We start from the raw sequence: 27,942 nt of genomic DNA, 5'->3' as shown, positions 1-27,942 counted from the left end.
CAGAAAAAATGTGACCTTTTACATCAAGACATACAACAAAAAAAAGAGAAGTGTGAATTTCTAAGGATTGAAATGCAAAAGAAGAAAGAAGAAACAGACACACTGTTTGGTGAAATAAACAGGGAGAAAACCAGTGTTTATTATTTAAAACTGCAGCTACAAGAGCAAAAAACCAAATTTGACAGTGTGATTGACTCCATGGTTTTGAAACTGAAGCAGCAGCAGCTAAAGGATGAAAAGATCAGGAGAAATAGCCAAGAACTGCTAAACCAGCAGGAAATCATTTTGGTAGAAAGAAAAGACCTGGATCTCCTGAAAGAGGACATCAACGTGAAAAGAACTGAGATGGAAGCAGCTGTGAACGACCTCAGGGCAGAGAGAGAGCAGCTGAATCAGATCAAGGAAAATACAGAAAAGGAGAGAGGACTTCTAGAGAGTGGAAGGAAGAGACTGGAAGAAGGTTGGACTGAGTTCAAGAGACAAACACAAGAAATCCAGACGTACAGGACCAGAGTTTTGGAGCAGAAAGAGGAACTGGACAATTTCAGAAAGGACGTCATTTATAAGAAGGAAAAGTATGAATCTGCTTTGAGCAGCATGAGTGAAGACACAGAAAAACGTAATCAGGCGAGGATCTGTCTTGATATAGAGAGACAGCAACTCCAAAGTGAACGAGGTGAAGTGCAGGCGGTAACATCAGAGGTTAAAGTGAAAGAGGATCCACCCCTGAGACAAATACTGTCCATCAACACACTGTTTGGGAAATTGAAGGATTTCAGTGCAAAGACAAATATGGACTTAAGAGAGAAAATGAAGCATCTGGAGCAAAACAGCAAAACCACAAAGACGTTGTCCTCAGCATTAGAGCAAACGCTTGCCAACTTTGATTTACATAGAAATACAATATTAGAGTCCACTGATCTGGTCCAAGGTGTAAGGACTGATCTAAGAGAGGTTTTGTCAGATATTGTTACAGAAAGGAAGACCTTGATCAGAGAGCGTAAGGAGGATTGTCGCCTGGAAAAACAACATTCGGACAAACTGAAAGCTGTGATCGAGAAACACATCCAACAACTGGGACAAGAACTAAGACGTTTGCAAATCACAAAGACTCAGTGGCAAGAGACGATAGAACATACACACAGGATGATGCAGGATGCGATTAACTTGGTGGTTTTGACACAGGCGGGACAAAAACAAAAGGATGAAGAAATCAAAAAACAAACTCAAGAACTACACGCCCTGAGGAACAATATTTTGGAGGAAAAGGAAGAAGCAGAAGTGATGAGAAAAGGATTTGAAGCTTCCTTGAACAGCCTCAAAGAGGAAGGTGAAAGGTTCAGTAGGATGAAGGCAGAATTTGAACAAGACAGAGAAATGCTGTTGAAGGAAAAGAACAGAATGAGGGGACAATGGTCTGAGCTCAGAACAAAAGAAAATAGAATCGTCGCTGTGATGACATCATTAAACACTTTCAAAATTAGACTGCAGCAGGAAAATGAAAGGCTGAGTGCAGCAATGAAAAACAGCATCACAAGACTGGAAGAAAACAAGAACAAGATACAGCGCACGGTCAGTGTTGTGGACCTTAGTCAAGAGGTAGTGAATGTACACCAAGCTACATTAGCCTTTTACCATGAGGAACTTGCAAAAGAAATGGAAAGTTTGAGAAATGTTTTTTCAGAAATTGCCAGACAAAGAGAGGATATGGAAAAACACGCTGTGTCGGAAAAGAGAAATCTAGAAAAAGTACAAGCAGAGTTGGACGAAAAGAGAGAAGATCTGACTAGAACCAGTGAAACAGTGAAGCAGGAAAAACAGAGCTGGGGTCAGATGAAGTCTGACATCCAAAAACAAAGTGAACTATTATTCCGTAATGTAAAGGATTTAAGAAAGAAGCTGGAAATCATGAAGGGAGAGATGGAAAATAATCTAAATGTTTCCGTCAAACTGTCTGACCAGATGAAGAGAGAAAAATCAAACCTAGAAGAATTTAAACTTCAGATTCAGGATAAAAGAAAAATATTTTATAATGTGACTGAGAGGCTGGTATTGAAACAGAAAGAGCAAGAGCTAAAGGATGACGAGATCCAAAAAATAACTCGAGACTTGGAAACTAAGCAGAAATTAATTGGTGATGTAGACACGAGAAGAACTGAGGCCGAAGCTGCTCTGGATGACCTCAGAGTGGAGAAGGAACGCTGGCGTCGGATAAAGGCAACCATAAACGAGGAGAGAGAAATACTCAAGAATAAGAAGAACGAGATAGAAGAACAGTGGACTGAAATCAAAAGGCAAAGTGAAGAAATTCAAACTCACAAGAACACTGTTCTGGCAGAAAAAGGAGAATTGAAAATTCTGAGAAATGTTGTTCGTCATAGGAAAGAGCAGTTAGAATATGCTCTGAGTAACATCACTGGAGAAAGGGAAAAACTTCATCAGGAGAAGACTAGTCTTAAAATAACAAAACAACGACTTGAGGCAGAAAGAGGTGAAGTGCAGGAGGAATTGTCCAGTGTTAGAGACAGAGAGGATCAGCTGAAGAGGAAAATGCTGTCCATCCAAACTCTAACTGCAAAACTGAAGGAACGTGGAGACATGGAAGAAAAAGCAGAGCGATTGGAGCAAAGGAGCAAAGAAACGCACAAACTGTCTTTTGACCTGGAGCAGAACATTGCCAATTTTGATTTACAGAGAAACCAGACATGGGTTTATAAGAACATTGTCCAGATTAAAACGTCTGAGCTCAAAGATTTGATGTCAGAAATAATGAAACAGAAAAGGGACAGGGAATATCAACGGATGGCAGATCTTCAGCTGGGAAAACATCTGAACAGGCTCCAAACAGAGCTGAATGTTGACAGAGGAGAACTGAATGAGACAGTGAACAGAAGCAAGGTGATGATGTCTGTCATGGAGCAACAAACAGAACTGCTAGACCGAGGCCTGAGAGGTCTGCAGGTTATAAAGAGTGAGCTCCAAAAGACACAAGTACATGCAGGTACTTTATCTGTTGAGATTGACAGACAGAAATCCAGCATCAAGAGTCTGAACCTTCAGATTCAGAACTTTAAAAACAAACTTCTGGTTGTGATTGACTCAGTAGGTTTGAAACAGAAAGAAGAAGAACTGAAGGATGAGGAGATCAGGAGGCAAACTGAAGAACGTCAGTCTCTGGAGAACAAAGTTTCTGAACAGGCTGGAGAACTGGACCTTTTGAAAAGGGAAAGATTGTTGATGAAATGTTTTATGAAGCAACAAACAGAACTATTAGATCAGGAAAAAAGAGGTTTGCAAGTCACAAACGTTGAGTTACACAACACACGAGAACATGCAGAACATCTGTTTAATGAGATTGAGAGACAGAAATCCATCATGACAGACTTAAACCTTGAAATTCAGTCACAGAAAAATAAACTCCAGGGTGTGATTTACTCAAAACAGAAAGAAGAAGAACTGAAGGATGAGGAGATCAGGAGGCAAACTGAAGAACTTCAGTCGGTGAAGAACAAAGTTTCTGAACAGGCTGGAGAACTGGACATTTTGAAAAGGGAAAGATTGTTGATGAATTCTGTCACCAGCCAACAGACACAACTATTAGAACAGAGACGAGGTGATGTGCAAGTCACTAAGGCAGAGGTGCAAAAGACACAAGAACATGTGGGACATCTGTTTGATGAGATTGACAGACACAAATCCGACCTTAAAGATCTGAACTTTCTGGTTCAGTCACACAGAAAGAAACTTCAGGAGGCCATTTACTCTGTTGGTCTGAGACAGAGAGAACAAGAAGTAAAGGATGACGAGATAAGATGGGAAAAAGAGGAACTACAAAGACAGAAGATGAGTGTTTGGTCAGACAGAGAAGAGCTGGACAGTAAGAGACATTGGATAGAAAGAAAAAAGGACGAGCTGAGTCTAATGAATGCAGAACTCGAACAAGAAAGGGAATTACTAATGGACGAACGGAAGAGAATGGAAGGACAATGGTCTGGTTTGATGATAAAGGAAAATAAACTAAGGAATGAAAATGCCTCATTAGAAGCTTTTAGAACAAGACTGACGGAGCAAAATCAAAAGATAAAAGAAGACCTGGAAAACAAAACAGCCAGAATAAAACATAGCCAGGACAGTGCAGTGAAGATAGTCAGTGTTCTGGAGCAAAGTCAAAAGGCTCTGGGTGAACACAGAGTAACAATGACATCATGCACTGACACACTTGAAAAGGAGAGACATGGTTTAAGGAAAATGTTGTCTGAAATTGTCAGACAGAGACAGGACACAGATCATCAGCTGAATTCAGAGACTGTGTTCAACAAGGCACGTCAGGAGGTAAAGGCTGAAAAAAGGGAGACCACAGAGGACATGAGGGAAATGGTGATCAAAGCAAAACAGGTCTTGGATCAGAGGAGGTCAGACATCCAGAGACAATGTGACTGTCTTAAATTTGGTATAAAAAGGGAAAAGAAAAATATGGAAACCATAAGGACTGAAATACAAAAGAAAAAGGAAGACACCGACACACTGCTTGATATGGTAACTGCTCTGAAGATTTATATTCAGGAACAAAAGAGCAACATCAACAAATCGATGAGCTCATTTGTCTTAAAACAAAAAGAGCAAGAACTAAGAGAAGATGAGATTCAGAGAAAAACTGAGCAGCTACAAAGACAGAAGGAGACCATTAGGAAAGAAAGAGAAGAACTTGACGTCATGAGAAAGGATCTCAATGAGAGGAACAAAGACCTGGACGGTGTGAATCAGATGCTGCAGTTGCTTTGGCCTGGTATCACAGTGACATCGAAGAGCTTAGCACAAGATGTTCAAGAGAAAACAGGGAGTTTCCGAATCAAAAATGTTGAACTGATAAATAAGATGAGGAATACTGACGTTCTACTTGATAAGATCCAACAAACCAAAATAAAAATGGAAGATCTGTCCGTCCGTTTTCAGGCAGAAAGTTGCCGGTTTAAAAACGCATTGCAAACATTTGCACAGAAACAGCAACAGACCCAAATTGCAGAAGTGGAGTTCACCAAGAGGAGTGAGGTGGAGCTACATGACCCAGACGCTGGAAAACAGAAGGACATCATCAGCAAAGAGAGTCACCATTTCTTAAAGCTTGATACATTAGAAGAGAAAGAAACGCTTGGAAGTGAAACGGGCCGAGAAGATTCAATGACTGAGGAAGAAACCAAAACAGGTAGAGTAGAAGGAAAACTCAAAGAGCTTGAAGCGCGGATGAGGGGAAACATAAGCCATCGATTAAATATGTTGGAACAGAGCAAAACATCCATTCAGAGGTGGTGCAGTATACTGGAACAAAAGACCAAAGAATTTCAGAGACAGAAAGAACAAATTGCTTGTTGCACGGAGCTGCTAGGGAGAGAAAAGGAAGGTCTGATGAGTGTGCTGACAGATATGGTCCAACGCAGAGAAAAGCTGAAAAGTCAACAGACACGACTTGAACAAATGAAGGCAGATCTGAAACGAGAGAGAGATGATCTGGGTGAAGCAAATACTTTGATTAAAGAAGAGAAAATCAAGTTAAAACTGGTCAAATCCGACAACATGAAGGAAACGGAACGAATAGAACAAGATAAAATTCACCTACAAGAGGAAAAGGACAAGCTTGAAGCAGCTGTGATGGAGGTTCAAATGAAACATCAACGTGTTGACAGTCTTTATCATGACATGAACCAAGAAAAGCAAAAATTGCAGGAAATGAAAATTAATCTTGAAAAAGTCAGGGATGGATCTGAGAGTCATCTGTCCAAAGTTCTTAGCACCATGATGGATGTCCGAGCAAAACTGAAAGTATTGAATCGAAGAACAAGCGACTTTAATATGATGGTGAATAACATGGAGCACAAATGTAAAGATGTGGTTCGTATGATTTCAGAGTTGGAACTCAAGTGTACTGACTTTGATTCACATAAAAATGTGATCGCTGGATTTTATGAACATATGATAAATAAGAAATCACAGGCTGTGACACGTGAGCAGGCAGTTCAAACAGAAGATGTTCCACGAGAACGTCCATCAGAGGGCGATGTCACCAGGCAGGCCATAAATAAAGACACACTGACAAAGGATGACCACAAGGATATGCAGGTGCATTCCCTTCAACTGGAAAATGTTGCCATAGTAACAGAGGATGTGGACAATAAAACAGGACACAGATATCCTACACGGTCGATGGGAGAGCAACGTGACAATGCAACAAACGTTATGTCAAAGAGAGAGACTCTGAGGCAGATCTGGAAGGACACTAAGAAAGAGCGGAAGGAGATTGATCGTATGATGGACAGAGGTCAAGAAATGAAAAACAATTTGGAAAAAAGACTTGAGGTGATCAATAGGTTTGTTAAAAGAACATGGTTACAGAAAGATAAGGAACCACAAAAGACAAAGGTGGAACGAGGATCAGTTCAGAGCACACCATCAACCAGCTACCAGGAGAGATGTCCCCAACTGATTGATGAAAAATATGCAGAACTTCAGCAGCTGAAGGTTGAGATGCTCAGGAATATTGAGAAACTCCACATCAGAGAGACAGAAAGGATGAGCGACAAAGCCAATCAGACATCACAAGTGGATTTAACCTCAGAGCACTGGGCAGGATGGACAGATCAACCAGCCTCTCATGAGCAAACTGTGACAGCGTCAGAAGCTCCGGGCAGACTCCTGAGTCAGCTCTGCCATTACTGCAGCCGCTGCTGCTGCTCCTGCTGTGCCTGTTGTAAACAAGTTTGTTCGGAGGAGCAATGAAACCAGGAACAAATGATCAGTGATCCATTGAAATGATTGAATCCATAAGGTCTTTTCTCTAAGCAGTGTACTTGTAAGACAGAAATGCAGTCCTTACGCATCTGTGACTAAAACTTCAAGTTAACATGGTATCAATATAAACCAATGTGACCCAGGGTTAAGAATTTAACTAGAGAGTAACATGATTTGAATATTATATTTTTTTTGTCCAGTGTTAATTCTTCTTAAAAATATATCTTAATTAGTTATCTTATTTGTAAAGTTATCTTAAAGTAAAACAGAGAAACATTACTTTTGGCTCTTTGTAAAAACTGTTTTTTAAAATGTTTTTTTTAAAATGCATTTAAAAACAAAATAGAAATGTCCAATGTTTAAAACCTTTTTTCCTGCCAGTTACAGTCTCCTACATCGAAACACCGTTTTCTGCATATTAAACACTCTCCTAATAAACAGGAATAAACTTAGTCAGTTAAAACAAAACATTCTAATATATAATATTTTAATGTATTAGATCAGTGGTTCTCAAACCAATAGGCTGCCCAACTTTATATTTCATTAAACAGTATCTTTGGATTTTATAACATAAATTGGCATCATAACAAAAACATCTGTGTGCGTTTTGTTACTGTTATTATACAGCAACACAAAGTTTAACAACTAAACATATCGTAGTAGGAAAACTGATTTGAATTGTCAACCAAGCTGACACCTGCTGGACAAAGCTGTGCAATGTCTTTCCTCGCCACCAACTGCTCAGTTGTTTAAACAAAAAAAATAGGAAACAAACACCAAGAAGTGACATGCACCTGATGCAAGGTTTCAGGGATTTTTTTTTAGCAGTAAGTAAATCCAAGAGTTAAAAGGAAAACAATAACTTTGTGTTGAAGACTTCCTTTAGGCAACTGGACATAAAATTTTCACTCAATAGAGGAGGTGGGCTAATACACAATCTATCACCCACAAAGTGAAACCATTCTGCTGAGGATTACAACGGCCATCAGACTCCTAACGACTGTTAACACCTCCCCAGATGACCCCAACAGGAGGGACCTGTAGTAGTTTTATTTTTTGTCACACCTTTTTTTATTTAAAATGATGAATCCTGACCAAACAACAGAAAAACGTAAAAAGTCTTTTAGTTCAGCATCTCATACAGCCAACACTTATTAGTACAGTAAAGATATTTTTACCTGCTGGAACTCCCAAGGGATTCAGAAAGTTCCATCTATCACATGCATTTTCTATTCACCCACAGTTCCAGGATGACTGACAAAAAAAAACAAAACAATAGTAAAACTGACAATTAAGTATTTGAATAACAGAAAAACTTGAAATGGTAATGCAACTGAAATCGATGAAATCTGATGCGAATACTGAAACAGAGGGCGCCTTCCTGTGGACAATTCGAGTCCCTACAACTGTCCTAAGTTAGTCTTACTTGGTACAATAACTGTCAGACAATCACAATGTTACAATTATTATGCTTTTATTGGTTCCACAACACTGTGCAGTTGCATGATAACATAACCTTTAATGTCATAACATTGTTGCAGTACGCCAGTCTTCCCTTGTTTATTGCGTTTATTGTTTGAGTTCACCTTCACTTTAGTTATATTTTCTGGTGCTACACAGGAAATACATCGCTATTTATTAGTGATATCAACTTATGACATCACTGGTGAAGACACGGCAGCATACCAAGCTAAATGACATCAAAGGATACAATCACAGGCGACGCACCGCACAGCTCCCGTGTGTCCATTGAAGGTACCGAGTACCACACGTTGGCCACCTGTGTGGGGAGACATTGTTGGAAGATAATATTAAAAGGCTTCAATGCAATTATGGCTTCACTTCACAAATTATCGGTTTGCCCTACATTACTGGTGCCACCAATAACCTCAGGAAGAAATCCATGTTGCACTAGTTTAAAATTAAATTAGCAAGTTAATTTCATGTTTTCAAATAGGTGCATCAGCCCAGCTCAAACTCCTGTCAAAGACCAATTTCGTATTTACCACGACAACTCCATGTTCATTATTTAGCACGAAAAACTAACTACGAATCATTTTAACTTCTGGCAGAAGCTAACGTTAGCTGCCGAGACACATATGCTAGCGTAAATTGCACTAAATTGCACGACCGAACGACTACAATTACAAACAAGATACAACCGACAATTTTTGTTTTCAAAAACCCACCATTTCAATCAATCACGTGTAGCCACCGTGCCCATTTTTTTTATTTGAACACCCGCTGGAAGCCCAAACGGAAATCCTCGTGTTAGCAAACCGGAAATAAGGACTGTACAACGTATTTCTATTTCCGTTATTCAAACGTTCCAATATCAGCCCGCCCCCTACAGTTGACCGCTGACACTCACATTCTTTTCTTTTTTTTTTTTTTTTTTTTGAGTTGGTTTAGTCTCTTAGAACTAGAAGGGGGGTTTAGCAGTAAGACCTAAAGCCAGAGATTCTCTTACCTTAGCTGAACGTAGAAGTCCATCAGTCCATTACTGTAGAAAAGCTCATGGCAGGAATTAATGCTTACAAAAATAACTTTTTGAAATATACACATACATTTGCATATGAATCTGTGGCTGTGCATAGAACAACAATACATTAAACAGAGTCGGCTGCAGTAAGGCTATAAATATTCATTATGATTACCATTCAAAAGAATGAATCATCTGTAGAGTCTTAGTGTGGATTGTTAGGTTAACAGTAGAGGAAACAAAAGCTGGGGATCAATGGAGGCAGATGAAGGGAACAGCTATATATATATGTGAAAAAAAAACTGAAAAAGGGCCATTTGTAGTTTTTTATTTAAAATGAATGAATCCTGACCAAAACAACAGAAAAACGTAAAAACGTCTTTTAGTTCAGCATCTCTACATCCAATACTTATTAGTACAGTAAAGGTAATAAAGATCAGTGTTTTAAAACTACAATCATTGTTTTTTTAAGGTGACATTTAGGATTTACAAGCACACATTTTTACAAGTGAGCCACAGATCAGGGAACACAAACACAGACAAAAATAAAACAAACACAGACAAAGTTCCAGGATGACTGACAAAAAAAAGAAAAGAAAAACTGACAATCAAGTATTTGAATAAAAGAAAAACTTGAAATGGTAATGCAACTGAAACTGATGAAAACTGATGAGGATACTGAATCAAAGGGCACTTTCCTGTGGACAATTCGAGTCACTACAGGTGTCCTTCTAATGGTATTTTATGGTTGATAGAGCCTTACGACACACCTGGTGTTATAGAACACACCAAACCGTCGATTCATTGTTCGGACAGTGAATTGATTTCAAATTCTTATCAGCTGTGTTATCTGAGCTAAAGTGTTTTACACTTAGTTTGACTCGCTTTACTAATGGCAAAAGACTTCTCCTTATGACTGAGCACCCAGAGCACTCACCACCCTATTCCATTAACCCATTCACTTCCTCTCACTCACATTCATATATTAAATGGATCACAACACACGTTCTATTCACATTCAACACACTGTCAGCAGCTTGGAGCAGAGTGTTGAGCCCAGGGATACATCTGCATGGAAACTAGTGATGGCAAGTACAATAGCTCATCAGCTATAGGATACAATTAATCTGCCATACAACAGATTAGTACATCATGTCTACAATTGTGTTTCCCATTTGGATCTCACTTTCCTGAACATGTGAACATTGTTGTACAGTAATATGCTGCTACAAACAGTAGCTTCACATCACCCTGAGACATACCCAGCTAACAGTGAATGAATGGCTGGCTGCAGCCTGTCCAGGTAATACCCAAGGATCACAAGGGCAAGTACTGCAGCAGAAAATGCACAGCTACAAACAATGTAAAGCCTTCATTACATTTCTCTCTACTCTGCATATTTATATTTATTTAAAAAGAGAGCATCGACCAACACAAGAGAAAAAAATAAAACAGACTGTGAACCTGTGACCTTCCTGCCACTAAAGTAGTCCTTTATTGCTGTACTTTCTTGAACAGATTGACAGCTGTGTTCCCTATTTTTAGCCTTTACTTCGCTGTGCTCATTGTTCACCCTCTCCACAGTTATTCAACAATTTTCTCTCCTGTTGTGTAAGTGAAGCTGCTGACTCACTTTTACTTCGTGTCGCACAAAAGAGACGAGCATTCGACATTAAAGTGTTACATTATTCAGCGCATCAACATAAAAAAGTGTGGTGAGACAAAGCCCGGTTCTTCACCGTCACCAGTCATTGTGTGATTGAATCTGAGTTTCAGTCAGACTGCTGATTAGCGTTTTTCGAGGTTGCCGTTGCTGTTATCTTTGCATATTAAAAGTCATGCTCCTCCTATGAGCATCTTATCACTCATTTGTCACAGTAGTGTTGAATGTTTGAAGAAATCTGGCCTTTTTTAAATAGTATAAAGTCATGTAGGAATCCATGTTGGACTCTCTGCTTTCATGACAGGTTTTTCTCACATTAATCGCCTCTTTTGACCACAAGTTTGATGAGATTTATAACTGATTTAGTTTTTATATTCCTTAAAAGTATCGTCAATCGACAAGACGGCAGTGAAGATTTGCAAATAATTTGCCAGTTTCTCCATATTTCAGAATAAACAGTGTAATATTCTATAGTTGACTGAAGCTCTATTCTGAAAAATGGAGCTGAAGCAGTTATCCAACGCTAAAAAGCTGTCAGTTTGTGTACATGTGAAATTCCATACTTATATATATGTACTGTACATATAGAGTCTCTTAAAGCAAAAGTCTGATACAAGTCTCCACAGCAGACCTGAGTGAAAATTAAAACGGTACATCATACATGTTGTTTCTTTTTATTCATTATTTGGTTGTTTTTATTGTATTATGTCATGAAAGAAAAAAAAAGCAATGAGAAAAAAGAGCTGTAAAAGAAAAACACGGATACGTGGAGGACAGGCATTTACCTGGCATGAGTGAGGATCTGTCTGCTATAAATAAAGTGTTTACCACAGACAGATCTCCAGGTTCTGAGTGTCTTGCCAGTTCACTCCACAGTCTGGGCGCTAAAGGAGAAAGTCACTGTGTGTTGAGCTCTCTGGCAACATGGTGAGATCACTTAAATCCTTGTCTATTAGTGATGGTCTGAATCCCTGTTCAGGGACGGACCTGGGAAAAGACACAGAGGACATGAGGTCCAGAGGATCTCCGTCATGTTGTGTCGCCTCAGTGTTTGGTGAAGGTGCAAACAGAGGCGAGGGTGGTGATATCCCAGCATCAATCTTCTGTAGTGACACCACCTGCACTGTGCTGCTCAGTGTCTTAGTGGTTTTCATGTCATTGTCTTTTTCGTTCTCCTCCTCTCCGCTCTGTGGCTGGATGCTGCTCAGGGCTTTCAGCTGAGTGGGGTCAAGGTCGGGGTAAGAACCTGACTTGGACATGGCCTGCACTAGTTTATCCAGGCTTTCGGAGCCTCCGCCGCCCCTGCCCTGGGCCACCTGACACAGGAGGTTAGTGTGCTGTCGAAGCTGGGCGATTTCTCTCTCTGTGGTGGCGTTCTGCTTCAGCAGCTCCTTGGTGCGGAGCGTGATGGCCAGCAGCCCCGACTGGTTCAGGATCTCAGCTGTGTTGAGGAAACGACGCTGGCGTGCGGATGTGCTGTCTGGAGCCGGATGATATGGACTGTGAGTTGAGGAAGAGGAGGGAGACGACGAGGAGGGGGGAGAGGATGAAGATGATGAGGGGGAGTCCGAGGAAGAAGGAGGTGAGGGGGTCTGGGAGCTGGAGACGGAGGGTGAGCTCACACTCTCACAGCCTGAACTTTGCTTGCAGTGACGGGGCTTGTGCTGGGTGGTGGAGGAGGCGTGAGTGGGCTGAGGTCGGTGGGAGGAGAGAGAAAAGGACTTGTGACCTCCTCTTGTTTTGTGCTGGGATTGAGGATGAGCTTTGCCTTCTTTTGGAGCCTGCTGTGGTTTGAGGATTTGGCTGGTGGTGGACACCACCTCCCTCTTCTCCTCCTCAGTGCACACCCTCTTGCTTTGGCTCTGGCCCTCACTTCCCCCCTCCTTCGGTCCCTCTACCCACACAGTGGACTTGCTCTCATGACTCTCCTTCCTGGGATGGGGGGCTATGCGCGGGTAAGAATTGAGGATTGGCAGGTATGAGTTCTTGTTGCTGTGACTCTGGATGTTTGGACCGCTTCCTGTCTTCGATTGACCTTTGGGTGCAGCTTGAGTGGATGAGAGCGTTGCGGCGGAGGAGCCGGTCAGTGTGGGCTGTTGGATCAATAGGAGCTGGGTGGGGGCTTTAGCATTGTGCCAACCTGCGCCCCATGCTAGGGGCCCGTGTAGGAGCTGATCTGGTCGAGACTGTGACACCAGGAGGTTGTGGGCGGGGTTTTGTGTGAGAAGCAGGGAGAGAGCAGGACAAAGGAGACAGAGCAAAATGTGTGGAGGTTAAAGTCACAGAGAGATGAACAGCTGGACCAAAAGAGGAGTTTACCTCCTCAGACGACAAGACTTCCTCTAACTATCACTGCACAAAATAAAGTTACTTCTGACCTGTTGTCAAACACTGCATTTGAATGTGTTTCTCTGCACTGTCTATAATTACAAGACATTTTAATTATTTTAACATTAATAAAAATGCACACATTTTTTAATATTAAATTAACCTCTGGTAACCTGCCGATGAAAACCTTAGGCAGAGTCAACATGAATTTCATAGTGTAATTATAGTATATAAAGCTGCCGTCTAAAAATAGATGTAAATGAAATAGAATATAATGTCAAATTAGTTGATTAAAGTATTATATGATTAACAGAGTTTAATTAACAAGTGCTGTAATACTTGACTTAAACAGTACGTGACTCTTGTTTACTGTGCGTAAGTGAACATCTCACCGGCTTCACTACCAGGTTCTTGATGATGTAAAATGGTGCGACTTCACTGTACGCGGGCCTGTTGTGTCCTGCAGAATTCACATTGATGCTGTTGTTGTTGGAGCTTTTGTTGCTCTCCCTGTGAGGTTGACTGACGCTGCTGCGCTGGTCATCCACATCAGTGTGCACCGTGTCTGAGCCAGCCTCTGAGAGGGAGGAGGAGGAGGAGGAAACAGAGACAGGGGAGGAATGAGAACGGGGACAAAAAATGAAAAGCAAAAGCAAAAGCAATGAAATGAAACACAGCTTGAAAATTAAAAAAACAAAACAAGAAGTCAGCTTTGGTTGTTACAAGTACAAGTTTTTTAGCTTTTAATTAGGATGTCTCTTGTTCTTATAAACAGTCCCATATTTGGTCCTCGGCCAGACTGGAGGTGCCTGTAGGCACAGTTCAAAAGAAGCCACGGAGTCCCCTTAGAATTTTTAACTATGTTATGAAATATAAATAATATGACAAAACCTTCAGGGGCTTTACCATCTACCCAAAGTATGTATGGAAGTATCTATGCAGCTGTCAGCTCATCTTCATTTCAGTGATAATTTTAACATTTGAAAGCCCTCACCCGAGTATCCGGAGTCTTTTTCAGAGTCCTTCTCCGAGTGACAGCGCAGCATGCGGCTGTTCATGTCACCGAGTGCCGGTAGGTCCGTATGGGTGCCACCCTTGGACGCCCGCAGAGTGGCACTGTTACTCTTATCCTTGGCATTCTTTGAGGTGCTGCGGGCAGCACGCTCCCCGAAATGCCCCTGTTCCTTTGGCATTCAGGTTCTCTGAAAAGATAAAAGCAAACAATTTGTTTGACTTTCTACATTCATCAGGACACCAAGCTCAGACACCAAATATGTATGTATATATATATATATGGAATAGAAAAACTAGAGAGAAATAATACAGTTATATTCACCCTAAAATGGGACATTTAATTATTTTAAGTGAAGGTTGTAACATTACGTGACAAACTGAAGTGATGACAGACCACAGGGATCAGTGACATGTGACAACACGCAGAGACCTGTTCTGTTAGTTATGTCAGGTGTTCTGTGTCACCTTTTCACAGTGTGTGTGTGTGTGTTAACAGGGAGTGTTCATCACTCACAGTTCACTGTGAGACCATTTACTCATCCCCTCTGACTATAGAAGACACTATAAATTGTAGGATTTTTATTGTGTCTTTTGGCGGCTGTAGTGCATCTACAGCAAGGGTTTAAGGAACAGTACAATGGTCAACACTGAGACAAGAGCACTCTGATCTTTCCATTTCTATCGACAGATAGGGAACACGGGAACACAGAACATAGGAAATGCCTGATATCCTTCAATGTGCAATAGGTATTGAAATGAACAATCGTTCCAGTCTACGATTGTTCATATACTGTATGCTCCATATCCTGTCTGCTTCATGTGCTCTACACTTCCATAGTGTAGGAAGTAAGGCCAGTATCATGTCATCATAGTAAAACCTCATCACAGAACTGTTTGTTCTGCAGCCAGCAGAGTCACTAGTGTACATAAAAGTGGTTGGAGCATAGACTATATTTTGTAATCAGACGGCTTATCATATTACTACAACAATACATGTTTCGCTTCCTAGGAAAAAACCCAATATTCCCACAGGAACACAGAGATGTCTAATGATGAAGAGTTCAGTTGAACTTGTTATTATATCTTGAGAAGTTGAGAGAAAAAAAGCAAGTTCATACAAAAACCTTGTATATTTACTTTTTTAGAACTGCTGGGTTGACTTATGTTTAATCCAAATCGACCTTTGACCCTAAAGTTAGATACAAATCTAGGGACATAATAAGCTGTCAATTAAAAGGTAAAATAAGACTTCTCCTTTATTATTATTAAAGATGACACAGCTGATGATACACCACCCTCCAATGAGAGATGCTCATTTCAAAAGTGCCTTAAATGATGAGTCCTTACCTTTGAAAACAAAGTGCAACACAGTCAAAGAGTGCAAGAAAGGATTCAATCAATTTGATACTTTAAGTTAATTAAAGGTATAAGTGTGTGTGAATGGTTGTTTGTGTCTATATGTGGCAACAGACTGGCAAACTGTCCAGGGAGTGACTCCGCCCTAACCTGATGACTACTGGGAATGGATCAAGTCACCCAAGGACCAATAAAAAGGAAGGAGTGAATGCAACTGTTTCTAAGCTAAATAAAGTCACGCCATTTAATGGAAAAGTCTGTCTCCTCATTGTCTTCCTACGGTCATTTCAAATTCCCCTTCATCCTGCTACCAGGGTTTGTTGTAGGTAAATGTCAGCCTGCCTACTCATGTGTCCTTGTGTAAACAATCACATGTGGACGAGGCAGCAGACTCTGCAGGAGGAACTCTATAAAAGAAAAGTCCCTGGAGCCTCACTACTGTACAGTCCAACCCCCAACGCTGTTATGTAATACTCTGAGAAACTGCCAGAGCTCAGTGGAAAAACACACAGGAGTGCTGTAAATCCATTCACTTCCAGAATTCACAAATACTCCTTTGGAGTAATGTTAATAACAGAGAAAAGGCTGACATGCTGCATTCAATGGGACGAGACATCTCATTGTACTGGGCTGAACTAAACACTCACCTTTCAGTGTAGTTTCCAGAGTCTGAGAGGAGACACTTCAGTTGTGACAGAAAGCAAACACAGCATCTCTGCACCGAGGGAGGTCCAAAACTCCTCCACCTCCCGCTCCTCACACACACGCACCGACTTTGTGTCCCTGAAAAACGCTGACAACTGACGACATGACTGAAGCTGCGGGTCCGTCCCTGCTGCTGCAAAATCAGCTCCTGTGATCATGTGCTCAAGGCGTCCATGTCCATAGCGCTGCCCGGTCACGCCCCCGCTTACTGTGACGTAACCGAGACTGTCTGTCCAATCTCGTGCCTAGACACGTGTTTACAAGGTGACGTCGGACAGTCCGCGTGATAGATGCGTTCAAGGAAGAAGTGGTGTTAAACAAATGGTCGATAACAAGATATCAGAGGTGTTTAAAATATCTTGTTAATGATGTTTAACTCTATTAAAAATAAAATAAAAAATAAAAAACATTTATAGTTTATTTTTATCATATATTTAACATCTACATCAAGTTTTGTAGCAGTGACTGGACTTCAATAAGACAATAAGGGAATTTGCGAGGAGTACGTAAAGGCAGCATTGTTTTATAGGCCCTGCTGTGAACTCAGCACAGATATGTTAAGTCTCTGATGACACACTGAGGTGACTGAGGCCACTGTCAGTTTAATTTAACGCAGTCTGCTGCACATGATGTTCATATGCTGCTAGGCTGCGATACAACAGAGATGACAAGCTGAATACATCAATGTATATTTTTAAAAAATCATATATTATTGTTATTGTGGACATTATTCAGTATAGTTGCTATGATTATTTGGCATTGTGGTCAACGTTAATATTATTATCTGGTGCTGCATTATGTCTTTTTGGCAGGTCAGGTATTGTCAGGTACCAAAAGAGGAACATGGGCACTTATTAGGAAGCCAGAAGAGGCTGAGAAGTACTTCAAAGTGGTGCCAGACAATTCAAAGAACACAGAGGTGGTGCTGCAGAATGAGCAGACTTACAGAGAGGTGTTTTAGGTAGGAAGGGACTACGTGAGTTGACCTTTTGGGGGCAGTTTGGGGTACATATGAACTACCACACCCTATAGACTGTCTCTCTCTCACACACATACACACACATTTTAGTTGTAAAAAAAAAAAAACAGGGGCAGATACTGGTTAACTTATTGGAAAATATTTTTGGATGGAAAAAAAAATCCCCACAAACAAACAGTCCCGAAGATATTGACCTGTTTGAGGGGGTAAAAGCCTGGCTTTTTAACACAAACATAACAGCGGCGTTGAGTGAGGCAGCTATTGTTCTGTGGGTATTCAGTAGGGCATGGATGTGTGTGGGGACATGTGAGACAGCGGGTGAAGGCGTGGTCACTTCTCAACAACGGCACATGTTCGTTTCTGTCAGAGCGTTGAAAACGCCGACTCTCACTGACACACAGAAACAGACATACTCGTGTCGGAGCAGAGCACATGGTGTAGCTCCGCGTCTGTCTGCAGCGACCGAGACACACACACACACAGGGCAAAGGACAGAGGGAGGGAGTTATGTAACATTGTCCTTGCCTAACACAACACACATGAGGTTTCAGCAGTGTGAGACAAATGCCTTCGGTTGTATTACACACACAGGAAAGCAGACAAGAGCAGACAGACAGACTGAGGACTGACAGATAGACAGACACAGACTGAGCAGACTTACATATATGCCATATTTCATTCTTAATAATAATAATCATAAATACCATGTGAATTTTGTTTAAAATAAAAACACATCCACCAGGGTATATTAAGACAGTAAAAAGGTGTATTGGATCATTGTCTTTGAGAATTACATTCATAAACAAATAGAAATGAAACTGTTTAATAGAATAATGTAACTGAAAAAAATACATTTATTTCGGTCAATCATTATGAAAATCCATAATTTGTGACAAGGGTAGAGGAAGGTCGGGGGGCTGGGAGGGGGGCAGTGGAGGACTCAAGGGTGATAAACAAGACAAAGAAAATAATAATAATAACGGAAATTTCAGAACAGCATCTGTGGTAGGAGGCTCCGTGAGCAGGTTTTTCTGCTCTTTCACGAGTGACTCAGCTGGACACCAGCATCGGTGCCTCACTGGCATTTCCATGTACAGTATAAAACCCAGCATGTCTGCACGCCTCTCGATTATCATTTCATGGTGCTAAGAACAAATTGGAAGATAACAAAACAAATAACCTCGCAAGGTTGTCCACATTGCACTAAAACACAAAAATCTTACAATGGACCATGTTCATGGTATACACAGCTCACTGCTATCACTGGATCAGCCCTTAAAGGGTTAAATTATATTTTGAGACATCTGTGAAGGTGGACTTTGACACAGGAGAAAGGTCCAGCATGGCAAGCATGAAATATCTACAGTTCTATATCCTACAAGCATAAGAGCAAAAATAGATGAGGAAAGAAAACTTTAAATATCAAGAAATGATGATGACATCACATATGAACATTTTGTGCTTAAATAAGCTGCTTAGCTTCTACTTATGTCTAAGGTTCCAGTTTCTTTACTCGAAAACAGTAAACAGAATCATTTTAGTTCATGGACAGTGGAATAAACAATGTTAAAAGTAAATAATAGTTGCAGCCCTAATGGACTGATATGGTGATAGATTACATTTTTGTCGTTAAAACAAAAGCAAAAAAAAAAGCCAAGGTATAGGATGCTGTACAACAGATGAGGTGGTGAAGTTAATTAAAATAAAAGTGGTCAAACGTCCGATCAGAAAGAAACGTAATAATAAGAAACTTTCAATCCAGGAAGCGGTCAGCTAAAATATGAACATGGGCCATCCAAACTTTTCTTTTTGCTTTTTAATCACTAAGTGCTTCGTGAGCCTCTTAAATCACATGGCTGCTGTGCATTCTGCTGATCGACAAGGATTGAGTGTGTCAAAATTAATAAAAAGAAAACCTTGTTTAAATAACATATACACCTTGTGTAATAAGGTATTCCCAATTCCCATTAATTGCAGTGTCGCATTGGACAGATGTGTAAAAGATCACAGTCTGAGGTGACAAACAAGTGATTTGTTTTCATTGCATTCAGTTTTAAAAAAAAGGTCAGCATGTTTCGGCCACCCGTCGCACTTCACTCTGCGCAAGCTTTTCTCCGTGAAGACACTTTGATCGCATAGTTTTTCGTTCATCCATTGTTCCTGATTTACGTCAGACAAGCGTCATATTAAACACACACACACACTGTTTGGATCTGATGTCCTGCCCCCCCCCTTTTTCTGAAAAACAAAGAGGAGAAAACACAAACAAACAAACAGAGGAAAACATTTCACACACACACACACTCAAACACACCATAGAGGAAAATCTGCAAACAAACCGACATGCTTCTTCACGACTTATTAGCGGTGGTAGGCGCTTGTTTTGAAGAAGTGCACTTGGAAGAATCATCACCGCGTGGCTTCTCGTCAAACCGGAGATTTTCACGATGGATGATGTTTACAGTCCGGTAAAGCAGCAGCAGGCGTCTGTAGGCTGTCTGAAGGCGCTACACACAGAGTCCCGGGTGTGTGGTTGAGTTGTGCTGATGACTACATGAGGTACTGAAGTCCAGTTTGATACAGTGCAGCCAGAGTGGCCAGGCGTTGTCTATGCTGTGGTTGAGAAAGGGATTGATACACAGTGATGTGGCCACCAGCTGAGGCACTTCCATGCTGTAGGAGCCAGAGTTCAGGCCCTTTTATAGCTGTTGGGGGGTGTGGCCAAGGCTTCTCGTGTCTTTGTATGCGTTTCTGTGTGTATGTCTGTGTTTGTGAGTGAAAGTGTGTGTGAGTGTATGTGTGTATGTGTGTGTGTGTGTGTGATGTCAGAAATGCTGTCACTCTCTAATGCTGGCAGAGTAAGAGAACTGGGGGAAATGTGCTTGCTGCGTGGGATCCTCACAGTCCAGACTGGTATCTGTAAGAAGGACACAAGTCTGGTCACTTTACAGCAGTGTTTCCCAAACTTTTTTTCTGGGGGCCCATATTTTAAAAGTCATAAACCTTCACAACCCAAGTCAACAGACATAGACAACCCCCCCCAAAAATCTCTTAAGACCCACCTGAGGGTCGCGACCCAGTCTTTGGGAAACAATGCTTTACAGGAAGAACTCTAACACTGAATCAGTGAAATCACAACATCCCACAACTTCACCCAGCAGTGCCAATATAGAACGTGATGATATTTGAGATCTTAACATGTCATACTCTACAGAATCACACAAAAACTAAAAACTTATATGCAGTCGATTCTTTTCCTTTAATTACTTTCTTTCAATAATTTGGACCAGTGACAGACAGAACCAAACCTGAATAGCTCTTACATTTATCTGGAGGAGTGAGCGTGATGGTCTGCGCCGTGAACTCTTCATCAAAGTACCGGGTGTCTGTCTCCGATGTCACTTGTGGTCTGAAGAGTGGGGTGAGCTAAACCAGAAGAAGGGAAGAAAAATCATTCAACTGAAAATTGATTTTTGAACAGTTGCATGTAAACCGGACGGGGAGTACATCTAAAGACTAATTGTTTTTTAAGATGTTTGCCTTTTACTGTAAGTCATGAATGTGATTTAATAAGCTCATCTCATAAAAAGTCAAATAATACCAGATTCTTCAGTTACCGGTTTGTATCTGGATTCATTTTCTTATTATTAGGCCTTGAACGTCATTGTCATTGTAGTCATACTTTGGAAAGATCTGAAGTATCTTGAAGGCAACTGTGTCAGACAGTGTTGTCTGAAGTGAGGAGAACAGTAGATGTTCATTATACATATGTACATTGTCTGAGCTCATTACCTCAAAATGAAACAAAATCATCAAAGAGTGTAAGAAACGATGACTGTTTATTTTGATGGAAACCAGACTCAGATAAGCAGAGCCACAAATTGTGTCTGGCATAAAACACCACACAGTTTCTCAGTTTTACTTCCTCTTGCTAAATAATCTCTTACCTTCTTCTGTACCACATCCTGCCAGATGATGTCGACGAAAAACTTGTGACTCATTACTTCTTTGGCATCATTGGGTCCTCCGCCTAACCTGTAAGGTCCAAACATCACCTTGTAAGGGAAACAGACACACAAGCACACAAAGATGCAGTACACACACTGACACACACCTCTGTTTGGGGTCTTTCTTCAGCAGGCCAGCCAGCAGGGACTTGGCCTCAGGCGACAGGTTCCTAGGGAAACGGATCTCCTCCATGAGGATGAGCTCAAACAAGCGCTCATGGTCTTGGTTGTAGAAGGGCAGACGTCCACACATCATCTCATACATGACCACACCCAGACCCCACCAGTCTACTGAACGGCCGTAGTCATTGTCTTCTAGGACCTGAGGGAGAAGGGGCGCAATTAAGAAAAATTAATGTGTTTTACTACTATCTCTTTGTCTTAGTTCGACATACACAACTGTAACATTGGTAAAGTTACTAGTAGTGGCTCATCCCTCTTTCAGATGACACTGTAGTGATAAAAGTGTGACTAAAACAATTAAATTCTTGATAGATACTGACTCTTTTGCCAGGCTGTTTGAATCCAAATTGTGACTTGTTTTTACTTGACAGCTGTGGTTTCCTGCAGCTCACCTCAGGTGCCAGGTATTCAGGAGTTCCACAGAAGGTTTTCATGGTTGCGTCAGGAGTGATGCCCTCCTTACAAAGGCCAAAGTCGGTGATCTTGATGTGACCGTCTTTGTCCAACATCAGATTTTCCAGCTGAGACGAAAATAAGAAAATATTAAGTAACAAATAAAAGTAACAAATCTGACCTGTGATATCTTAGGTATACAGTTTTCAGACAGTTTTCTGACCACTGTCAGACCAGGTTTAAGACAGTCTATAAAAATAAACGTCTAAATTAAAGATTCACCTTCAGATCCCGGTAAACGACGTCTCGTGAATGCAGGTACTCCAGAGCCGACACAATCTCCGCCCCGTAGAAGCGTGCCCGGTCTTCTGTGAAAACCCGCTCCCGTGACAGATGGAAGAAAAGCTGAAAGAGATGAGAGCAGGTGGAGTAAAACGCATGTGCGCAGCGAGCTGTTAACACCATGTGAATCAGTACATGCATACTAATTTAGGATGCGTGAATGCGAGGTCTCACCTCGCCTCCGTTGGCATACTCCATTACAAAACAGAGCCGGTCATTGGTTTGGAAAGCGTACTTGAGTGTCTGCAGTAAGAAAAGCAAAACACGTTAAAGGAGGTGAATCAAGAAGCTGAGTCTCTCGGGTCTGATGTTACCATATGTAAATGACAATCTATAATCATACATATTACACATACAAACATGCATCATTATATGCCTGAAACAATTTGATCTCACCGTGAGGAAGGGGTGTCGCGTGTTTTGTAAAACTCTGCTCTCTGTTACTGTGTGAGCCACCTCATCCTGCCAACAAACAACATTTGTTGTGACCACCAGAAGAAAGTCAACGTGAAGCGAAACGTGCATTCTATGTTGGTAGATGCTTATCTTGTAGTAAAGTCTGCATTTCCTACTAGTTATGATAAACCATGAACTCACCTTGGCAATAATGACCTCTTTGCGCAGTATTTTCATGGCATAATGAACTCCAGTGGACTTCTCTTTGACAAGAATCACCTTTCCAAATGTGCCCTTACCCAGCAGCTTCAGGTACTCAAAGTCGCTCATTGTCTGTAGGATGAGATAGACAGTAGATGTGTGGATTGGACTATTGGTCTGTGTAAAACAATTAAACCCATAGATGGAAAGGGACAAGGTCATAACCTATGATGATTAATTCCCCACAGTCCCAATTTTTTAAATAATAATCATAATATCAGCTTGCATTTGTACAACACTTCTCAGGATACAAAAGGAGCTTTACCTGAGCATGGGCAGGGGCTTAGGGATAAGGTAAAAAACATAACTCCTCTCACCACTTTGTTGCGACTCTTGGACATGGCCACCTCCATTTCCTCCAAGCTGCTTTCACTGGGTGAACCAAACACATCCATTGGTTCTTCGTCCTCCTGTTCTCGCATCTTCAGACTGTTAGCCACCGACTGGATAGCGCGCATCCACTCTTCTCTGTAAGGAACGAGTCATAGGAAGTCACATTATACTCAAAGGCACCAAAAAAAAAAAAAAGAAAATCATCAAGCACTGGGGGCAGCAGCCTGTTATGTCACATGGACATCACTCACGATGCCTTTTCATTCCCTGTGCTTGTAAACATAATCCTTTCTTTGCTTACCTTTCCTCATTGCTGTCCACGTGAAAGGTACGTTCAATAACAGTGGTCCACTGAAGGCAACGGATGACAAAGGTGTTGGGCCGGGGTCTTTCTGTCTTCATTAGCTGGCATTCTGAATCACATTGTAGGATGAGAGTCAAATAGAAAACCAATTAACAAAACGTTAAAAAGTTATAGCAGTGCCTAATATTGGGGGTGGGTTAAAAAAAACAATTAAATTCAATGGATTCAGGATTGATTTCATTTAGATTTTGCAATATCCATTCATAGGGCATGAGGACAATTTTTTCCCATGAACCCCAGGAGTCTCGTGCACAATGAAGCAGCAGCAGTTTTCGTCTGGGTGACTTTCACAAGCCTGCATACACAAAATGCCGACTGTGGGTAAAACTCTGCGTGTCACTGTGTGATTTGCATCGCTGCCCAATTTGCACGGTGCGTAAATGTGCTGCTATATCGTAACACAGTAAATTCACGTGGACAAACATCATTAAAGGTGAGTTGGAGGCTGTCGCTGGCTGATTTTTGTTTGTCTGCTGTTATTTATGCTGTTTACATAACGAGAGCAACCAACAGTACACAATGGAAATCTGTTTAAGAAATATTATTTATATATTTATATAGATATACTTTAAGTGTTGTAAGTATTATAATTACTTTTGCACTTTGCAAAAAACAATGCCTTAAAGCAATTTGCAGTGATGGAATGTTGTAGTTCAAGTGCACTTTCTCTTGTCCTACATCCCCAGGTAGACAAACCTGCCACAGAGAAGTTGTTGAGAGGTGGTGAAGTCTGGTCGTTAAGATCAGGCTTCTCCTTGTTGCCGATGAAGGAGCCGTCACTCTTCAGGATGAAATACCGGGCCCTCCATGTTTTAATGTACTCACCTGGTTTAGAAGGAGGTAAAATGTGAGTATGACCAATGTGCATTTTCAATATAGAACCTAAGCTGTGACAAACTTGTGGAGTTAATAATTCAGTCTTGGTCACATTTACCTCTTTTCTGGAGCCAGCCCTCTTTGACTACATTAACTTCATTCATGGTGAGAGCTGTGTTTCAGAGAGGGTCAGGAGAGTGGGAGGTTGGGGAGGGGAGCAGCGGACGTGTCGTTTGGGCCGGATGGAGTCTCAGTCACAGTTCAAATCCAAACAGCACCTGCTGAATAATACCAATGACACAAATGAAACATGATCGTCTTGACCGGCATAAGCAGAACAGCAAGAATGAATATGGCATGTTTAATTCAGTCTACAATACTTCCACACCAAATGGATTTCAATTTATTTAAAATAAAGTTAACTTAGCAGCAGTAGAGCTACAAATAAGACTCATCTTTATTAAGAGACTCTTCCTATGATAATCATTGAATGAGTGATAACAAATTGAAGTTGTTTTCAGAGTGAAGCTCTTGGTATGGTCTGGAATTTGGTGCTCACACATGAGTAATGCAGCAGGAGGTTGTCTGGATGAGATGTTTTCACAACAGCAGGAAAAAATCTGAAGCATCTAAGTATAGAGGAGGTGCTTCGTTTGAGAACGCAGCAATGCAAAAACTATGATTGCATTTTTATTGTTCAACGTTCACGGTTCATGATTTATTAGTCACTTAATACATTGCTGTAAATTATTCCAACGATATGAAATAAAATATTTGGCAACAATCAATGATTTATGTCATCAATTGCAACAGCTGGCAGAAAGAAGTAAACACTTTATGGCTGTTACATTTGCAACATTCAAAAACAGAGCAAACATACAGCAAACAGCAAATGTACAACTGGACGTCTTATTGTAATGCTACTGTATTTTTTTTCTTCTGCATCTAAGCAGTGACACACCAGCCAAACATCCAGAGTTACAGATTTTTCCTGTGATACCCATTTTTGGGCAAGGAAAAGTGTACTGATATCAATGACCTAGGTTCTGTGTATTTACAGGTAAATTACCTATACAGTATAATGATTCACATAGCCGCTCTGTTCAGCACAACTTTAACATTGCACCCACACCAGCACATTTCTTGTTGCCATGAAACATGTTCCAGTGCCTTTAATTCACTGATGTGGTAATATAACAATTTTAATAAACTTCCCTACTTTTTTCATAAACTCCCAGATAACAATAATTGACAAAATATTTTTAACTCACTTATTAAAATTAAATTTTAAATATAAAAGCTCTAGCATTAATTAATTACAGCACCGAATGATCTCACAGAGATGTTTGTTGCTGCGTCCGCGTCATATGGAGAACACATCTCCAAACCTATTCATGCACATCAAATGTAAAAGTGTTTATCTGCTAAGTTTAGCTGCACATGTGAAAAAGAAGTCACTCGTGTATGTACAGGGCTCACATTTCGTGTGGGCACACATGAAACGAACTGGAAAGCGGAGAAGAATTCAACATTTGGCTGACGGCGGCTCAAATTCCTGCCGATAATAAACACGTCTGCCGTCACCAGGATCGAGCAGTCACTCGGAATGCGGATTATTACTTCCGAAGTCTAAAGGCAGCAAATGTAGCAGAAAAAAATAACATAAAATAAAAATAAACTTTTTTTCTATCGTTTCCAGGAAGCGTGTGCATTTACCAGGAGTTTGTCGTGTGATCCGGTCATCGGGCAGCGAAAGCGAGTGGAAAAAAACAAGGCTAAATGTGCAGCTAATATCTTACAACGGCACTCACGTAGAATTTAGTGGTGACATGGATAAACCAAATAAACACAAATTACACATGTAAATTAAGTAACTTAGCCACATGTGGCTTATCAAGGCGAATGAGCGTATTATCCAACCTGCAAGTGCTATTCTTGCTGTTAGCTGCTGTGCTGTTTAAAGTTACTCGCTAACGACTGGACTTAGCCGTGTGCTAACAGCGATAGGTTAACTTTCAACCAGCCTTTCAAACAAACATCCATCATGAGACTATACATAGTTAGTATATAACTCCCCTGACGTCATCGGTGTAACTTACAATACATATACAGGCAATGATTTCTTAATTTCGAATACATGAACTTACAAAATAACTTTGCCTATTAGTTCTTATTACCACGTTTTTACGACTGTATTACACCTAAAATATATCCATGGTACTCTTTAATATACTTTTTGGGCAGTTTCTTGTAGTTACTAACCATATTTGAAAGTTGGAAATAACTATTTATTATGTGTAAACGTCTTACATTCGCGATCATATGTCTTCTAATGTTACTCATGCAGCCTTGCTAATAGCAAGACAATCAAAGAACAATTGTTTCTAATTGTGACTCATAACTCACTAAAATTTTACAAATCAGTAAAACTTCCAATTTTTACCGTTTAAAAGAAGAAGAAACACACATTCCACTGACTTTATCCCACGTTGTTCCAGTTTCAGAGCAGTTTTGACAGGCTGGATCCAGAGCGGGCCATACACCCAGGAAAACACCGTGGACTGTCTTCTTCTTCGTCAATGTTCTCAGCCGTCAAAATACACAGCATTGCCCTCTTCAGGCAAAGAGGCTCAAAGACATCCTCAAATTACCGTCCTATACCTCTGGTACTGTATATTACCTTTCTGAAACTCTTGCCTTTGAAAAAATGTTGAGAATTTTTCATACAATACATTTGACATTGCTTTTGATGACATCGGACAGCAACTAAAAAGGAACAAACCAAATTGGCATTGTTGAAAACAGACATAACCTAGGAAATATTGATATAAAATATTTATAACTTTATCAACTTTTGGTACAGTTTTTTGTTTTTGCATTTTTTGCCAACATGCATTTGTTTTTGCTGATGTGAAACACATTTCAAAGACCCTACTGTATGTCAATAACTACTTTAAATCCATTAAAAGTTTAAGTTAATACCATGTCAGGATAGAACTACTGTATGTCAATAACTACTTTAAATTTATTTATTAAATATTAAGTTAATACCATGTCAGGATAGATAATGTATAAGAGACATTAGTGTGGGTTTATAGGCTGAAAGAACTCTGAAATGAAATGTCATTGCATACCAAAAAATACAGGTGCAATATGTAAATAAAATATTTGCTCTAATCTATAATTTTTTTAGCTCAACTGTTGAAAACTAACTTCCATGCTTCATTGTACTGTAAGTGTGGTAATTGATATACATTCGGAAAAACTGCTCTTTAGCAAGTATGGCTTCATAGTGAGGCAGTTATGACACGACAATATGACTGTGCAAGACTGAAAAAGAAAATCAGGAAGAGAACACTCAAACGTTTACAGAACCTAAACTGTGAAAGAGTACCAATCATAGGTAATAGCAGCAGTATACTCAGTGAAAAGTGTAGTGTAAGAGGGCATTAAAAATAATTCCATTAAGAGACACATCTTCCTTAGATATACTTCACATAAACTTCGGACCTAAGCAATAAATGGCTCAAGATAAAG

At 40.5% G+C, this 27,942-nt stretch overlaps 3 protein-coding genes across 16 annotated transcripts in view; 1 reads left to right on the top strand and 2 right to left on the bottom strand.

Moving 5' to 3' along the window:
* Positions 1–7,376, top strand: part of LOC103395063 (centromere protein F-like) — an 18,454-nt gene extending 11,078 nt beyond the window's left edge. For 8 of the 9 annotated variants that reach the window (XM_025065528.1, XM_025065527.1, XM_025065525.1 and 5 more), the window contains one exon: positions 1–7,376. This exon is cut by the window's left edge and continues 1 nt beyond it. In XM_025065528.1, the coding sequence (XP_024921296.1) occupies positions 1–6,771 (6,771 nt within the window). In that variant the 3' untranslated portion in view covers positions 6,772–7,376. The other variant, XM_025065526.1, reaches the window with a different exon arrangement.
* Positions 7,377–8,729: 1,353 nt separating this feature from the next.
* Positions 8,730–16,534, bottom strand: LOC103395037 (CLOCK-interacting pacemaker-like). Its single transcript, XM_025065533.1, has 4 exons — positions 16,274–16,534; positions 14,251–14,458; positions 13,649–13,833; positions 8,730–13,114 (listed from the first exon to the last, which is right to left on the bottom strand). Exons 2-4 carry the CDS (start codon positions 14,447–14,449, stop codon positions 11,813–11,815), a joined length of 1,686 nt encoding a protein of 561 aa, XP_024921301.1. The 5' UTR covers positions 14,450–14,458; positions 16,274–16,534; the 3' UTR covers positions 8,730–11,812.
* Positions 16,535–18,056: 1,522 nt separating this feature from the next.
* LOC103395035 (RAC-beta serine/threonine-protein kinase-like) lies at positions 18,057–27,005 on the bottom strand. Of its 6 annotated transcripts, none has more exons than XM_008332571.3 (14): positions 26,849–27,005; positions 24,524–24,686; positions 24,286–24,414; positions 23,527–23,638; positions 23,210–23,360; positions 22,833–22,964; positions 22,632–22,697; positions 22,410–22,478; positions 22,176–22,298; positions 21,893–22,021; positions 21,425–21,639; positions 21,258–21,345; positions 20,634–20,736; positions 18,057–20,227 (listed from the first exon to the last, which is right to left on the bottom strand). In XM_008332571.3, exons 2-14 carry the CDS (start codon positions 24,567–24,569, stop codon positions 20,148–20,150), a joined length of 1,443 nt encoding a protein of 480 aa, XP_008330793.1. In that variant the 5' UTR covers positions 24,570–24,686; positions 26,849–27,005; the 3' UTR covers positions 18,057–20,147. The 6 variants fall into 6 exon arrangements, with proteins under 6 accessions (XP_008330793.1, XP_016897405.1, XP_008330795.1 ...); XM_017041916.2 differs by having other exon boundaries at positions 24,524–24,683; positions 26,849–26,994; XM_008332573.3 differs by having other exon boundaries at positions 26,873–26,994.
* Between the last annotated feature and the right edge of the window lie 937 nt (positions 27,006–27,942).

This window comes from Cynoglossus semilaevis, chromosome 19 (genome assembly GCF_000523025.1).
Source record: "Cynoglossus semilaevis isolate Cse_v1.0 chromosome 19, Cse_v1.0, whole genome shotgun sequence".
Classification (NCBI taxonomy): Eukaryota; Metazoa; Chordata; class Actinopteri; order Pleuronectiformes; family Cynoglossidae; genus Cynoglossus; species Cynoglossus semilaevis.
Note: the sequence above shows the minus strand (reverse complement) of the source record. Positions and strands in the feature narration are given on the sequence as shown.

Coding starts and splice junctions, on each gene's coding strand:
- LOC103395037 (XM_025065533.1), bottom strand. CDS start 14,449: ATGCCAAAGGAACAGGGGCATTTCGGGGAGCGTGCTGCCCGCAGCACC. Junction 13,834..14,250: donor AAAAGACTCCGGATACTCGG/GTGAGGGCTTTC, acceptor CCTCCCTCTCAG/AGGCTGGCTCAGACACGGTG. Junction 13,115..13,648: donor AGAACCTGGTAGTGAAGCCG/GTGAGATGTTCA, acceptor CTGGTGTCACAG/TCTCGACCAGATCAGCTCCT.
- LOC103395035 (XM_008332571.3), bottom strand. CDS start 24,569: ATGAATGAAGTTAATGTAGTCAAAGAGGGCTGGCTCCAGAAAAGAG. Junction 23,639..24,285: donor CAACAACTTCTCTGTGGCAG/GTTTGTCTACCT, acceptor AATGTGATTCAG/AATGCCAGCTAATGAAGACA. Junction 22,022..22,175: donor TCGTTTACCGGGATCTGAAG/GTGAATCTTTAA, acceptor TTTTCGTCTCAG/CTGGAAAATCTGATGTTGGA.